The 13,644-nt window shown below is 48.5% G+C and overlaps 3 protein-coding genes across 4 annotated transcripts; 2 read left to right on the top strand and 1 right to left on the bottom strand.

Annotated features, from left to right (window-relative positions):
- Positions 1-1,350: 1,350 nt before the first annotated feature.
- Positions 1,351-13,644, top strand: LOC310959894 (heat shock 70 kDa protein 1; the record flags this gene model as incomplete). 2 transcript variants are annotated; one of them, XM_083931417.1, is made up of 2 exons in its annotated part: positions 1,351-1,433; positions 11,699-13,644. In XM_083931417.1, exon 2 carries the CDS (start codon positions 11,722-11,724, stop codon positions 13,642-13,644), a length of 1,923 nt encoding a protein of 640 aa, XP_083787543.1. In that variant the 5' UTR covers positions 1,351-1,433; positions 11,699-11,721. The 2 variants fall into 2 exon arrangements, with proteins under 2 accessions (XP_083787543.1, XP_083787544.1); XM_083931418.1 differs by lacking the exon at positions 1,351-1,433 and adding an exon at positions 10,711-10,935.
- LOC310959729 (heat shock 70 kDa protein 1-like) lies at positions 1,400-4,486 on the top strand (the record flags this gene model as incomplete). Its single annotated transcript, XM_083931188.1, has 2 exons — positions 1,400-1,433; positions 2,541-4,486. Exon 2 carries the CDS (start codon positions 2,564-2,566, stop codon positions 4,484-4,486), a length of 1,923 nt encoding a protein of 640 aa, XP_083787314.1. The 5' UTR covers positions 1,400-1,433; positions 2,541-2,563.
- On the bottom strand, positions 6,457-9,293 carry LOC310959552 (heat shock 70 kDa protein 1-like; the record flags this gene model as incomplete). The annotated part of the gene is made up of 2 exons (XM_083930933.1): positions 9,166-9,293; positions 6,457-8,402 (listed from the first exon to the last, which is right to left on the bottom strand). The coding sequence occupies exon 2, from the start codon at positions 8,377-8,379 to the stop codon at positions 6,457-6,459; it is 1,923 nt and encodes a 640-aa protein (XP_083787059.1). The 5' UTR covers positions 8,380-8,402; positions 9,166-9,293.

Raw genomic sequence — 13,644 nt, 5'->3', positions numbered from 1 at the left:
TGCCGTGGGAGGTCCAAACATTCGGACCTCCAACTGGGAAAAGTGCACTGGAACACTTGTCGAAGTGGAACCTCAACCAACCCCGACCTCACCAAGAGAAGTCGGAGAACAACGGCGGCGCCCGTGGAAACTAAATAAAACGTGAAAGAAGAGTCTGTAAACAAGTCTGTGAAGGTTCTCATGTGTCCAGGTCGTCGTTCTCCCCGAAGCAGCTTCAGTCCAAAGCAACTGGACTTGGTTCTTAGTCAGGAAGACGTTTCACCTCTCAACCAAGAGGCTTCATCAGTTCATGTACGCATCTGACCAGGACCAGGACCAGGCTGGGACTGGACCAGAACCAGGACCAGGCTGGGACTGGACCAGGACCAGGACCAGGCTGAGACTGGACCAGGACCAGGGCCAGGACCAGGCTCGACCAGGACCAGGACCAGGGCCAGGACCAGGCTCGACCAGGACCAGGACCAGGGCCAGGACCAGGCTCGACCAGGACCAGGCTGGGGCTGGACAAGGACCAAGACCAGAACCAGGCTGGGACTGGACCAGGACCAGGCTGGGACTGGACCAGCACTAACCAAGTTGAAACTTACTTCCACCAACGACTGTCACTCTAACGACGGAGCACAAAGGGTTCCAGTGACATCATCGGCCTGTGAGAGGTTAAATACCTGGATCTCCACACTAGTTAGCTGGACTGGTCCTGGTCCTGGTCCTGGTCCAGTCCCAGCCTGGTCCTGGTCCTGGTCCAGTCCCAGCCTGGTCCTGGTCCTGGTCCTGGTCCTGGTCAGATGTGTACATGAACTGATGAAGCCTCTTGGATCAGTGGTGAAGAACCAAGTCCAGTTGCTTTGGACTGAAGCTGCTTTGAGGGCGGGCTGTAAGCGTCACTTCCCTGCGTGTCGTGTTTTATTAGATAACGCAACTTTAACACGACTTGTTTTGAATATTCTGGCATGAAAATATGAGTTATAATCTCTTAGAACATATATTTAAATATATATAATGTCGCTCCGCTCTAAAGTCCACCAGTGTGATCCACCGCTGGACAGTGTGTTTATGAACGTGTGTGATGTTTGGTGTTCACGTCTGACTCAAATGTTCCGGGACGCTCTGAAGTCGTAAACTCGTAAACGCCCGGGAGGATCAGACCCACGCACCGGAGCTCAGGAATGCAGCAGGAGACGGGGGCCTCTCTCCAGGATGTGCACACTCCGCTCGACCAGTTTCCCCGCTGAACCCGTTGGACGGGACCCTGAGGCGTCGTGCAGCAGCTGCAGCGAGCTCTGGGATTGGACCCTCGAGTGGAGCGGAGGCCTGAGGGGAGAGGGGAGAGTATAACAGGAGGCGACGGACGGGGAGGATCCAGACGTCGAGGGTCGCAGCACCGAGCGCCGAGGAGCCACAGGAACGCTCTGTAGTCTCATCCTCTCACCACAGTAAGTGTCCTCCTCTGCGTCCGTCCACAGTTTCAACACTAAACTTAAACTTTTACACATTAGTGATGTAATAAATGACCTGTTGTTGTTAAAATGACGTGCAGATTAAAGAAACGACCGTCCTTTGATTAAATGAAGCTACTTCCTGTAAGTGACCGTTTCACTGTGAATGAATGAATGAATGCTTTATTTCAAACCTGTGAAACTGAAAGACACTTCAGCTGCGTCATTGAAACCCTCTGTATGTTTGTAGAGGAGCGTTCTCTTATTCATTCCTCCCCCGTCTGCACTCAGTACCTGGAACTCCTGTGTTTCCTGTTTTTGTGTTTTTTTAATACGCTCAACAAAACAAACATTAACCAACGAACAACAGAATGAACGCTTGTGTAAGTTGGTTGTAGCCGCAGGAGGAGGAGGGGTGGGGGTGGGGGGGGCAGTGAGACTGGTTCAGACTGGTTCAGCCGGACTGAAACAGCAGGTTGAAAATATGCTGAAGGGGCGGCAAACTGTTCTTCAACCATCTTGAACGCACCCTCTTCAACTTCAACCGTTCAAGGTCAACGCCTCACTTCAACCGTCTAACTTTAACCATCTACCTTTAACCATCTAACTTCAACCGTTCAAGGTCAACGCCTCACTTCAACCGTCTAACTTTAACCATCTACCTTTAACCATCTAACTTCAACCGTTCAAGGTCAACGCCTAACTTCAACCGTCTAACTTTAACCATCTAACTTCAACCGTTCAAGGTCAACGCCTAACTTCAACAATTCAAGATCAACGTTTAACTTTAACCATCTAACTTCAACCGTCTAACTTCAACCATCTAACTTCAACCATCTAACTTTAACCATTCAAAGTCAACGCCTAACTTCGCAAATCCTGGTTGGACAGGCCTCAGCATGTGGTGGTGCTGGTATATACACCTATGAAAGTAAACTCTGGCCAAATGACTGTCATATTTGGTTTCATTGGTGGTGGTGAAATGAGTCTCATCAAACTACTTTTCCAAACCATAAGTGTCTCGAAGTTTCAGCACTGAGATCATTACCCGGCTGTTTGACAATAACACATTTTCTTTTCTGATTTTTGTCTCTGAATCTTCAGGACGCACGTTGAAAACCACAGAGATGTCTGCGGCTAAAGGTGTAGCAATCGGCATCGACCTGGGCACCACCTACTCCTGCGTGGGCGTTTTCCAGCACGGAAAAGTGGAAATCATCGCCAACGACCAGGGCAACAGGACCACCCCCAGCTATGTGGCCTTCACTGACACTGAGAGGCTCATCGGGGACGCAGCCAAGAACCAGGTGGCGTTGAACCCCAGCAACACCGTGTTTGATGCCAAGAGGCTGATCGGAAGAAAGATTGACGATGCAGTGGTGCAGGCAGACATGAAGCACTGGCCCTTCAAGGTGGTCGGAGACGGAGGGAAGCCCAAAATCCAAGTGGAACACAAAGGGGAAGAGAAAACCTTCTTCCCTGAAGAGATTTCCTCCATGGTCCTGGTGAAGATGAAGGAGACTGCTGAGGCCTACCTCGGCCAAAATGTGTCCAAAGCAGTCGTCACGGTCCCGGCGTACTTCAACGACTCCCAGCGACAGGCGACTAAGGACGCAGGCGTCATCGCAGGACTGAACGTCCTGAGGATCATCAACGAGCCGACGGCGGCCGCCATCGCGTACGGTCTGGACAAAAGCAAGAACGAAGAACGCAACGTCCTGATCTTTGACCTGGGTGGAGGCACCTTCGACGTGTCCGTCCTGACCATCGAAGACGGTATCTTTGAAGTCAAATCCACAGCTGGAGACACTCACCTGGGCGGAGAAGACTTTGACAACCGCATGGTCAACCACTTTGTGGAGGAGTTCAAGAGGAAACACAAGAAGGACATCAGCCAGAACAAAAGAGCCTTGAGGAGGCTGCGCACAGCTTGTGAGAGGGCCAAGAGAACCCTGTCCTCCAGCTCCCAGGCCAGCATTGAGATCGATTCTCTGTTCGAGGGCATCGACTTCTACACCTCCATCACCAGGGCTCGCTTTGAGGAGCTGTGCTCCGACCTGTTCAGGGGAACCTTAGAGCCAGTGGAGAAAGCCCTGAGGGACGCCAAGATGGACAAGGCGCAGATCCAGGAAGTTGTCCTGGTCGGAGGCTCCACCCGAATCCCCAGAATCCAGAAACTCCTGCAGGATTTCTTCAACGGCAAGGAACTGAACAAGAGCATCAACCCAGACGAGGCGGTGGCTTACGGTGCTGCCGTCCAGGCCGCCATCCTCTCAGGTGATACCTCGGGCAACGTTCAGGACCTGCTGCTGCTGGACGTGGCGCCTCTGTCCCTGGGTATCGAGACCGCCGGAGGAGTCATGTCGTCCCTGATTAAACGCAACACCACCATCCCCACTAAACAAGCCCAGGTCTTCACCACCTACTCTGACAACCAGCCCGGGGTCCTCATCCAGGTGTACGAAGGGGAAAGAGCCATGACCAAGGACAACAACCTGCTGGGCAAGTTTGAGCTGACAGGAATCCCCCCTGCTCCACGAGGGGTCCCACAGATCGAGGTCACCTTCGACGTGGACGCCAACGGCATCTTGAACGTGTCTGCGGTGGACAAAAGCACCGGCAAAGAGAACAAGATCACCATCACCAACGATAAGGGCCGACTGAGCAAGGAAGAGATCGAGAGGATGGTGCAGGACGCTGACAAATACAAAGCTGAGGACGACCTTCAGAGGGACAGAGTCTCTGCCAAGAACTCCCTGGAGTCCTACGCCTTCAGCGTGAAGAGCAGCGTGCTGGACGAGAACCTGAAAGGCAAAATGAGCGAGGAGGACCAGAAGAAGGTGATGGAGAAGTGCGATGAGATCGACACCTGGCTGGAGAACAACCAGCTGGCTGAAACAGAGGAGTACCAAGAGAAACAGAAAGAGCTGGAGAAAGTGTGCAGCCCCGTCATCAGCAAGTTGTACCAGGGAGGAGCGCCTGCAAGCAGCTTTGCAGACCTGCCACCACAAGCCGACTCCCAGGGGCCCAGCATTGAAGAGGTGGACTAGCAGGTCCTTTAAAACGGTCTCTGTTGTCACTGGGACAGTTTGAAGCACTTCTGCCGTGTTCATGTGTTTTTATACCATAAAAATTGCTGAGATTCTAAACTTTGGGTCAATAACAACTGACTTACTGTACTTTGTGTCTTTGCATCACTGGACATTGTAATAAAGATAAATCAAAAATATCTCATATGGTCATTGTTGTTTGTTTTCATGAAGAAGCTCAATATCTCTGAATGAATATGTACCAACGACTCTCCCCTTTACAGACACGCCCACTTCATGATAATCCCTGAAGAGAGTCCAGTTGAAATGTAAGAGCATGCTTTTTAACCTTGAGCTAACAGTTTAACAGACATCGCTTGAAATGCGAGTAGTGAGTCTCATGATCATATTTGGACCATCGCTCCAAACGTGTGGATGAGAATGCTTTGGTCTCGCTAAAGGTAGCAGTTAGCCGCCCCGGTCTCCCGTTGGCACACGAAGATGCTCTGAGCTAGCTGCCCGTTGCTCGACGGTGGGTGGCGCTGTGACAAAACATCTAGGGTCCCTGGGAGTCTTCAGGTCTGCAGCTAGTCTACTCTGCTGTTATGCTAGTGCTAACCAGCAACCGACAGCCAGCTTACAGCAGCTTGGTATGTCGAGGCAAGACCGGGGCTGCTAGCTGCTACCCTTGGCGAGAGTAGCAGCCCCCTTGGCGAGACCAGAACCTTCCTACCGGGTCTTCTTGCTACTGCTTCGAAAGATAGCAGCCAGTCTCGCTTCGGCACTCCTGGCTGCTGTGAAGTAGCTGCCGGGAAAAAGTGGGTTCACGTCATCATCGTCATTCACACATTTGGAGCGACGCGCTTAGAGCGATTCCAAATATGATCTTGCAACACATGTTGGATTCGTGTCTGTTCATTGACATTGTATCTAATCCTGTCATAGTTGTCGTGTCCGGTCTGTACGCATCTTTAAGGCTAATTTCTGCTCTACGTTAGATAGGCATACGGACACATACCCGAATAAAAGTATGACTTTTTGTTTTTAGAATTTCTAGGATGCTGCATCTTTATCATATCACACTTGAGTTTTACCAGTAACAGTAACACTGACGGCGTGGGAGAGAATTCATGAGAGATGTTTATTAGGGTATTTTTAATTCTGACAGCGTCCCCATGAAGGACACCGTGGTGATAATCTCCTCCGTGTTATCAGCAGCAAGGTCTTTAAAGGAGACCTGTGATGCTCATTTCAGCTTCATACATGTATTTTTGTTTTTACAAGAACATATTTTGTTATTTGATGTTAAAAAAAAACACTTTATTTTTCTCTTCCTGCTCGTGGCTCTGATATGGCACCTGTCTCTTTAAGACCCCCCCCTCCCGATAAGCCCAGTCTGCTCTGATTGGTCAGCACTTCCTGGTCTCCTCCCCACTCTTCCTTATTACTGCCACTAGCATGTGGCTACATATAGTAAACAGTAGACTCTGGGCCAATAAAGCAGCAATTTCTACAGTAAGAAATAAAAAATAATGCTTTATAAATAAACAACATAACTGGACATGTTGTGGACGAGCCCCCATCGCTGCGACTCCCTGGACTAATGTGAGTATTATAGTTTGTTTTATAAAGACTTTAAACACAACCACCATTTCTTATGTGTAATGAACAGATGTCACACTCCCAGTGTTCGTGTTATAGAATCTGATCTACTGAAACGGTAATGAAACTGCTGCACAAGTTTCCCTCAAGATGATGTCAGATCATCATGAAACCAGAACAACCATCAAATTATATTTGTTTCATCTTTATTGCAATGTCCAGCAAGGCAGAGATCAAAGTCCATCAAGACGACATTTATTACAGAAAGGTTCAGTGACAACGATGAATCATAAACAATAATGATATAAAAAGATATGAACATGACATCTAAAGTTACACAAGTGCTTCAAACAGTCCCAGTGGCAACAGAGACCATATTAAAGGACCTGTTAGTCCACCTCCTCAATGGTGGGCCCCTGGGAGTCGACTTGTCGCGCCTGCTCTCTACAGCTGCTTGCAGGCGCTCCTCCCTGGTACAACTTGCTGATGACGGGGCTGCACACTTTCTCCAGCTCTTTCTGTTTCTCCTGGTACTCCTCTTTTTCAGCCAGCTGGTTGTTCTCCAGCCAGGTGTCGATCTCCTCGCACTTCTCCATCACCTTCTTCTGGTCCTCCTCGCTCATTTTGCCCTTCAGGTTCTCGTCCTGCACGCTGCTCTTCACGCTGAAGGCGTAGGACTCCAGGGAGTTCTTGGCAGAGATTCTGTCCCTCTGAAGGTCGTCCTCAGCTTTGTATTTGTCAGCGTCCTGCACCATCCTCTCGATCTCTTCCTTGCTCAGTCGGCCCTTCTCGTTGGTGATGGTGATCTTGTTCTCTTTGCCGGTGCTTTTGTCCACCGCAGACACGTTCAAGATGCCGTTGGCGTCCACGTCGAAGGTGACCTCGATCTGTGGGACCCCTCTTGGAGCAGGGGGGATTCCTGTCAGCTCAAACTTGCCCAGCACGTTGTTGTCCTTTGTCATGGCTCTTTCCCCTTCGTAGACCTGGATGAGGACCCCGGGCTGGTTGTCAGAGTAGGTGGTGAAGACCTGGGCTTGTTTAGTGGGGATGGTGGTGTTGCGTTTAATCAGGGACGACATGACTCCTCCGGCGGTCTCGATACCCAGGGACAGAGGCGCCACGTCCAGCAGCAGCAGGTCCTGAACGTTGCCCGAGGTATCACCTGAGAGGATGGCGGCCTGGACGGCAGCACCGTAAGCCACCGCCTCGTCTGGGTTGATGCTCTTGTTCAGTTCCTTGCCGTTGAAGAAATCCTGCAGGAGTTTCTGGATTCTGGGGATTCGGGTGGAGCCTCCGACCAGGACAACTTCCTGGATCTGTGCCTTGTCCATCTTGGCGTCCCTCAGGGCTTTCTCCACTGGCTCTAAGGTTCCCCTGAACAGGTCGGAGCACAGCTCCTCAAAGCGAGCCCTGGTGATGGAGGTGTAGAAGTCGATGCCCTCGAACAGAGAATCGATCTCAACGCTGGCCTGGGAGCTGGAGGACAGGGTTCTCTTGGCCCTCTCACAAGCTGTGCGCAGCCTCCTCAAGGCTCTTTTGTTCTGGCTGATGTCCTTCTTGTGTTTCCTCTTGAACTCCTCCACAAAGTGGTTGACCATGCGGTTGTCAAAGTCTTCTCCGCCCAGGTGAGTGTCTCCAGCTGTGGATTTGACTTCAAAGATACCGTCTTCGATGGTCAGGACGGACACGTCGAAGGTGCCTCCACCCAGGTCAAAGATCAGGACGTTGCGTTCTCCGGTCTTGCCTTTGTCCAGACCGTACGCGATGGCGGCCGCCGTTGGCTCGTTGATGATCCTCAGGACGTTCAGTCCTGCGATGACGCCTGCGTCCTTAGTCGCCTGACGCTGGGAGTCGTTGAAGTACGCCGGGACCGTGACGACTGCTTTGGACACATTATGGCCGAGGTAGGCCTCAGCAGTCTCCTTCATCTTCACCAGGACCATGGAGGAAATCTCTTCAGGGAAGAAGGTTTTCTCTTCCCCTTTGTGTTCCACTTGGATTTTGGGCTTCCCTCCGTCTCCGACCACCTTGAAGGGCCAGTGCTTCATGTCTGCCTGCACCACTGCATCGTCAATCTTTCTTCCGATCAGCCTCTTGGCATCAAACACGGTGTTGCTGGGGTTCAACGCCACCTGGTTCTTGGCTGCGTCCCCGATGAGCCTCTCAGTGTCAGTGAAGGCCACATAGCTGGGGGTGGTCCTGTTGCCCTGGTCGTTGGCGATGATTTCCACTTTTCCGTGCTGGAAAACGCCCACGCAGGAGTAGGTGGTGCCCAGGTCGATGCCGATCGCTACACCTTTAGCCGCAGACATCTCTGTGGTTTTCAACGTGCGTCCTGAAGATTCAGAGACAAAAATCAGAAAAGACAATTCGACCTTCAGCAAATATTATTATATTCTGAAGGAATCAATAAACCGAGCTCATCTGAAATCAGCTCCTGACGATTTGACTGTGATTTGTTCTTTTTATGGTCGAGTTCATAAAAAAGTGTCTGATTTCTTTGACTGAAAACAAAACCATGAAAAGCTTCATGTAAACTCTGCAGCTCTGAACACGAGTCAGCGTCTGAAACGCAGCGTTTCTCTAAAGCACTTTGGTGAAACGTGAACTCAGAAACAAAGAATACAGAAATAAATCCACGTTAAAAGTAAAGAACAGAGGATCAATGGATACGAACATGAAACAGGAGCTCAGTCGGACGCTTTTATGGCTTTTTTTGGATGAAATCATGATTTTAATATTTCACATTTCTCTGTTTCAGCAGATTAAAGTGAGGTTTGACTTTTGCAAATGAACATTTATGAGTTTAAAGCTTTGTAAAGAAAATAATGAGGTGGGTAAGAAAACATTCTCCCTCTTCTGATGATCAACAGTCTCTTTAACACGTGATGATATTTGTAAGTGATCATTAAAGTGTGTTAAAGAGTCTCCTCTGAACACGAACCACGTCTGAAACGCAGCGTTTTTATAAAGAACTTTGGTTTAAACTCGTTTTCTTTGCAGCGTTTGATCCCATTTTCATTCACATTTCTGCAGAAAAATCACACTTTTTCAATAAAACAGTAAAAGTTTATATTAGAAAATGAAGCAGCTCTCACCTGTTTCAGAGTCCAGGATGTGCAGAAGATTTATTTCTCTTTTATTTCTCCTCTCCTTTATTTCTCCTCTCACTCCTTTATCTCTTCTCTCACTCCTTTATTTCTCCTCTCCTTTATTTCTCCTCTCACTCCTTTATTTCTCCTCTCTCTCCTTTATTTCTCCTCTCACTCCTTCTCTTCTCCTCTCCTTTATTTCTTCTCTCACTCCTTTATTTCTCCTCTCACTCCTTTATTTCTCCTCTCTCTCCTTTATTTCTCCTCTCACTCCTTCTCTTCTCCTCTCCTTTATTTCTTCTCTCACTCCTTTATTTCTCCTCTCTCTCCTTTATTTCTCCTCTCACTCCTTTATTTCTCCTCTCACTCCTTTATTTCTCCTCTCTCTCCTTTATTTATACCCTCCTCTTCTTTATTTATACCCTCCTCTTCTTTATTTATACCCTCCTCTTCTTCTGGACTCTTCTCCAGCTTTCCCGTCCACTCACCCTCTGGACCAATCACAGCGCTCTGCGTGATGACGTAGCGGGCCGCAGTGACGTGGCACGCCGCGGTGACGCGTCCTCAGACGCTTCTCAGAGTTTCTGGACTGTTCCTGAATCAGCAGAAGAATAAAGAGTCAAACATGAGTTTTTTAGGAGCAGTTTTATGAATAATTCTCCAAATCTTCCGCTGAAATATAAACTCTGTATTTAATAAAAATTATAATGGATCAAAATAAATAAATATGATCTATTTTGAACCTTTTCTCTCTTGTGTTGTGTGATGAAGCGGCTCTGATTCATGTGAAGATGCTTTTTATTTGTGGGTTTGATCTTTTATCTTTATAATTACACACATTTATATTCATCTTGTTGTTTTTATGATTCTGTGTCTTTTTCATGTGAAGCACGTGTGTTTACACTGTTGTAAAGCACTTTATTATTATTATTATTATTATTATTAACATTGCATCATATTAACTTTATTAAGATTACTGCAGAGCCGAAGTTTTGACTAAACATTAATAAATATGTTTCATAAACCTGTGCATCATCAGACAAACTAAAACAGTTTCCAGGTGAATTATAGATATTTATATTTTTATATTCACACATTATGATGTTTGTAGCTGATCATTAAAGCCTTGTTTTATTGCAGTTCCTGTTTCAGTGGAGTATTGATGTTAAATGAATGACTTATTTCAGTTTATTACTTTATGAATTCACATGTTTTCATTTACACTTTAGTTTTATTAATGTTTCACTTCATCCTGTGAAAATGTTTCTAACGGAAACGCTGCTCTTTGAAAACAAACTCTCATTTTAACTCTTTATTCTTCTGCTGATTCAGGAACAGTCCAGAAACTCGGAGAAGCGTCTGAGGACGCGTCACCGCGGCGTGCCACGTCACTGCGGCCCGCTACGTCATCACGCAGAGCGCTGTGATTGGTCCAGAGGGTGAGCGGACGGGAAAGCTGGAGAAGAGTCCAGAAGAAGAGGAGGGTATAAATAAAGAAGAGGAGGGTATAAATAAAGGAGTGAGAGCAGAAATAAAGGAGTGAGAGGAGAAATAAAGGAGTGAGAGGAGAAATAAAGGAGTGAGAGGAGAAATAAAGGAGTGAGAGGAGAAATAAAGGAGTGAGAGGAGAAATAAAGGAGTGAGAGGAGAAATAAAGAAGTGAGAGGAGAAATAAAGAAGTGATAGAAGAGAAATAAAGGAGAGATTGTTGCAGAGCTCCACTGAACACAGCGCGCCTCTCTGCTCTTCTTCTGCACATCCTGGACTCTGAAACAGGTGAGAGCTGCTTCATCTTCTAATATAAACTTTTACTGTTTTAATGAAAAAGTGTGATTTTTCTGCAGAAATGTGAATGAAAATGGGATCAAACGCTGCAAAGAAAACGAGTTTAAACCAAAGTTCTTTATAAAAACGCTGCGTTTCAGACGTGGTTCATGTTCAGAGGAGACTCTTTAACACACTTTAATGATCACTTACAAATATCATCACGTGTTAAAGAGGCTGTTGATCATCAGAAGAGAGAGAATGTTTTCTTACCCACCTCATTATTTTCTTTACAAAGCTTTAAACTCATAAATGTTCATTTGCAAAAGTCAAACCTCACTTTAATCTGCTGAAACAGAGAAATGTGAAATATTAAAATCATGATTTCATCCAAAAAAAGCCATAAAAGCGTCCGACTGAGCTCCTGTTTCATGTTCGTATCCATTGATCCTCGGTTCTTTACTTTTAACGTGGATTTATTTCTGTATTCTTTGTTTCTGAGTTCACGTTTCACCAAAGTGCTTTAGAGAAACGCTGCGTTTCAGACGCTGACTCGTGTTCAGAGCTGCAGAGTTTACATGAAGCTTTTCATGGTTTTGTGTTCAGTCAAAGAAATCAGACACTTTTTTATGAACTCGACCATAAAAAGAACAAATCACAGTCAAATCATCAGGAGCTGATTTCAGATGAGCCCGGTTTATTGATTCCTTCAGAAAATAATAATATTTGCTGACGGTCTAATTGTCTTTTCTGATTTTTGTCTCTGAATCTTCAGGACGCACGTTGAAAACCACAGAGATGTCTGCGGCTAAAGGTGTAGCGATCGGCATCGACCTGGGCACCACCTACTCCTGCGTGGGCGTTTTCCAGCACGGAAAAGTAGAAATCATCGCCAACGACCAGGGCAACAGGACCACCCCCAGCTATGTGGCCTTCACTGACACTGAGAGGCTCATCGGGGACGCAGCCAAGAACCAGGTGGCGTTGAACCCCAGCAACACCGTGTTTGATGCCAAGAGGCTGATCGGAAGAAAGATTGACGATGCAGTGGTGCAGGCAGACATGAAGCACTGGCCCTTCAAGGTGGTCGGAGACGGAGGGAAGCCCAAAATCCAAGTGGAACACAAAGGGGAAGAGAAAACCTTCTTCCCTGAAGAGATTTCCTCCATGGTCCTGGTGAAGATGAAGGAGACTGCTGAGGCCTACCTCGGCCAAACTGTGTCCAAAGCAGTCGTCACGGTCCCGGCGTACTTCAACGACTCCCAGCGACAGGCGACTAAAGACGCAGGCGTCATCGCAGGACTGAACGTCCTGAGGATCATCAACGAGCCGACGGCGGCCGCCATCGCGTACGGTCTGGACAAAGGCAAGACCGGAGAACGCAACGTCCTGATCTTTGACCTGGGTGGAGGCACCTTCGACGTGTCCGTCCTGACCATCGAAGACGGTATCTTTGAAGTCAAATCCACAGCTGGAGACACTCACCTGGGCGGAGAAGACTTTGACAACCGCATGGTCAACCACTTTGTGGAGGAGTTCAAGAGGAAACACAAGAAGGACATCAGCCAGAACAAAAGAGCCTTGAGGAGGCTGCGCACAGCTTGTGAGAGGGCCAAGAGAACCCTGTCCTCCAGCTCCCAGGCCAGCGTTGAGATCGATTCTCTGTTCGAGGGCATCGACTTCTACACCTCCATCACCAGGGCTCGCTTTGAGGAGCTGTGCTCCGACCTGTTCAGGGGAACCTTAGAGCCAGTGGAGAAAGCCCTGAGGGACGCCAAGATGGACAAGGCACAGATCCAGGAAGTGGTCCTGGTCGGAGGCTCCACCCGAATCCCCAGAATCCAGAAACTCCTGCAGGATTTCTTCAACGGCAAGGAACTGAACAAGAGCATCAACCCAGACGAGGCGGTGGCTTACGGTGCTGCCGTCCAGGCCGCCATCCTCTCAGGTGATACCTCGGGCAACGTTCAGGACCTGCTGCTGCTGGACGTGGCGCCTCTGTCTCTGGGTATCGAGACCGCCGGAGGAGTCATGTCGTCCCTGATTAAACGCAACACCACTATCCCCACTAAACAAGCCCAGGTCTTCACCACCTACTCTGACAACCAGCCCGGGGTCCTCATCCAGGTCTACGAAGGGGAAAGAGCCATGACCAAGGACAACAACCTGCTGGGCAAGTTTGAGCTGACAGGAATCCCCCCTGCTCCACGAGGGGTCCCACAGATCGAGGTCGCCTTCGACGTCGACGCCAACGGCATCTTGAACGTGTCTGCGGTGGACAAAAGCACCGGCAAAGAGAACAAGATCACCATCACCAACGATAAGGGCCGACTGAGCAAGGAAGAGATCGAGAGGATGGTGCAGGACGCTGACAAATACAAAGCTGAGGACGACCTTCAGAGGGACAGAATCTCTGCCAAGAACTCCCTGGAGTCCTACGCCTTCAGCGTGAAGAGCAGCGTGCTGGACGAGAACCTGAAGGGCAAAATGAGCGAGGAGGACCAGAAGAAGGTGATGGAGAAGTGCGATGAGATCGTCACCTGGCTGGAGAACAACCAGCTGGCTGATAAAGAGGAGTACCAGGAGAAACAGAAAGAGCTGGAGAAAGTGTGCAGCCCCGTCATCAGCAAGTTGTACCAGGGAGGAGCGCCTGCAAGCAGCTGTAGAGAGCAGGCGCGACAAGCCGACTCCCAGGGGCCCACCATTGAGGAGGTGGACTAA

Source organism: Echiichthys vipera (assembly GCF_963691815.1).
Source record: "Echiichthys vipera genome assembly, chromosome: 17".
Classification (NCBI taxonomy): Eukaryota; Metazoa; Chordata; class Actinopteri; order Perciformes; family Trachinidae; genus Echiichthys; species Echiichthys vipera.
Note: the sequence above shows the minus strand (reverse complement) of the source record. Positions and strands in the feature narration are given on the sequence as shown.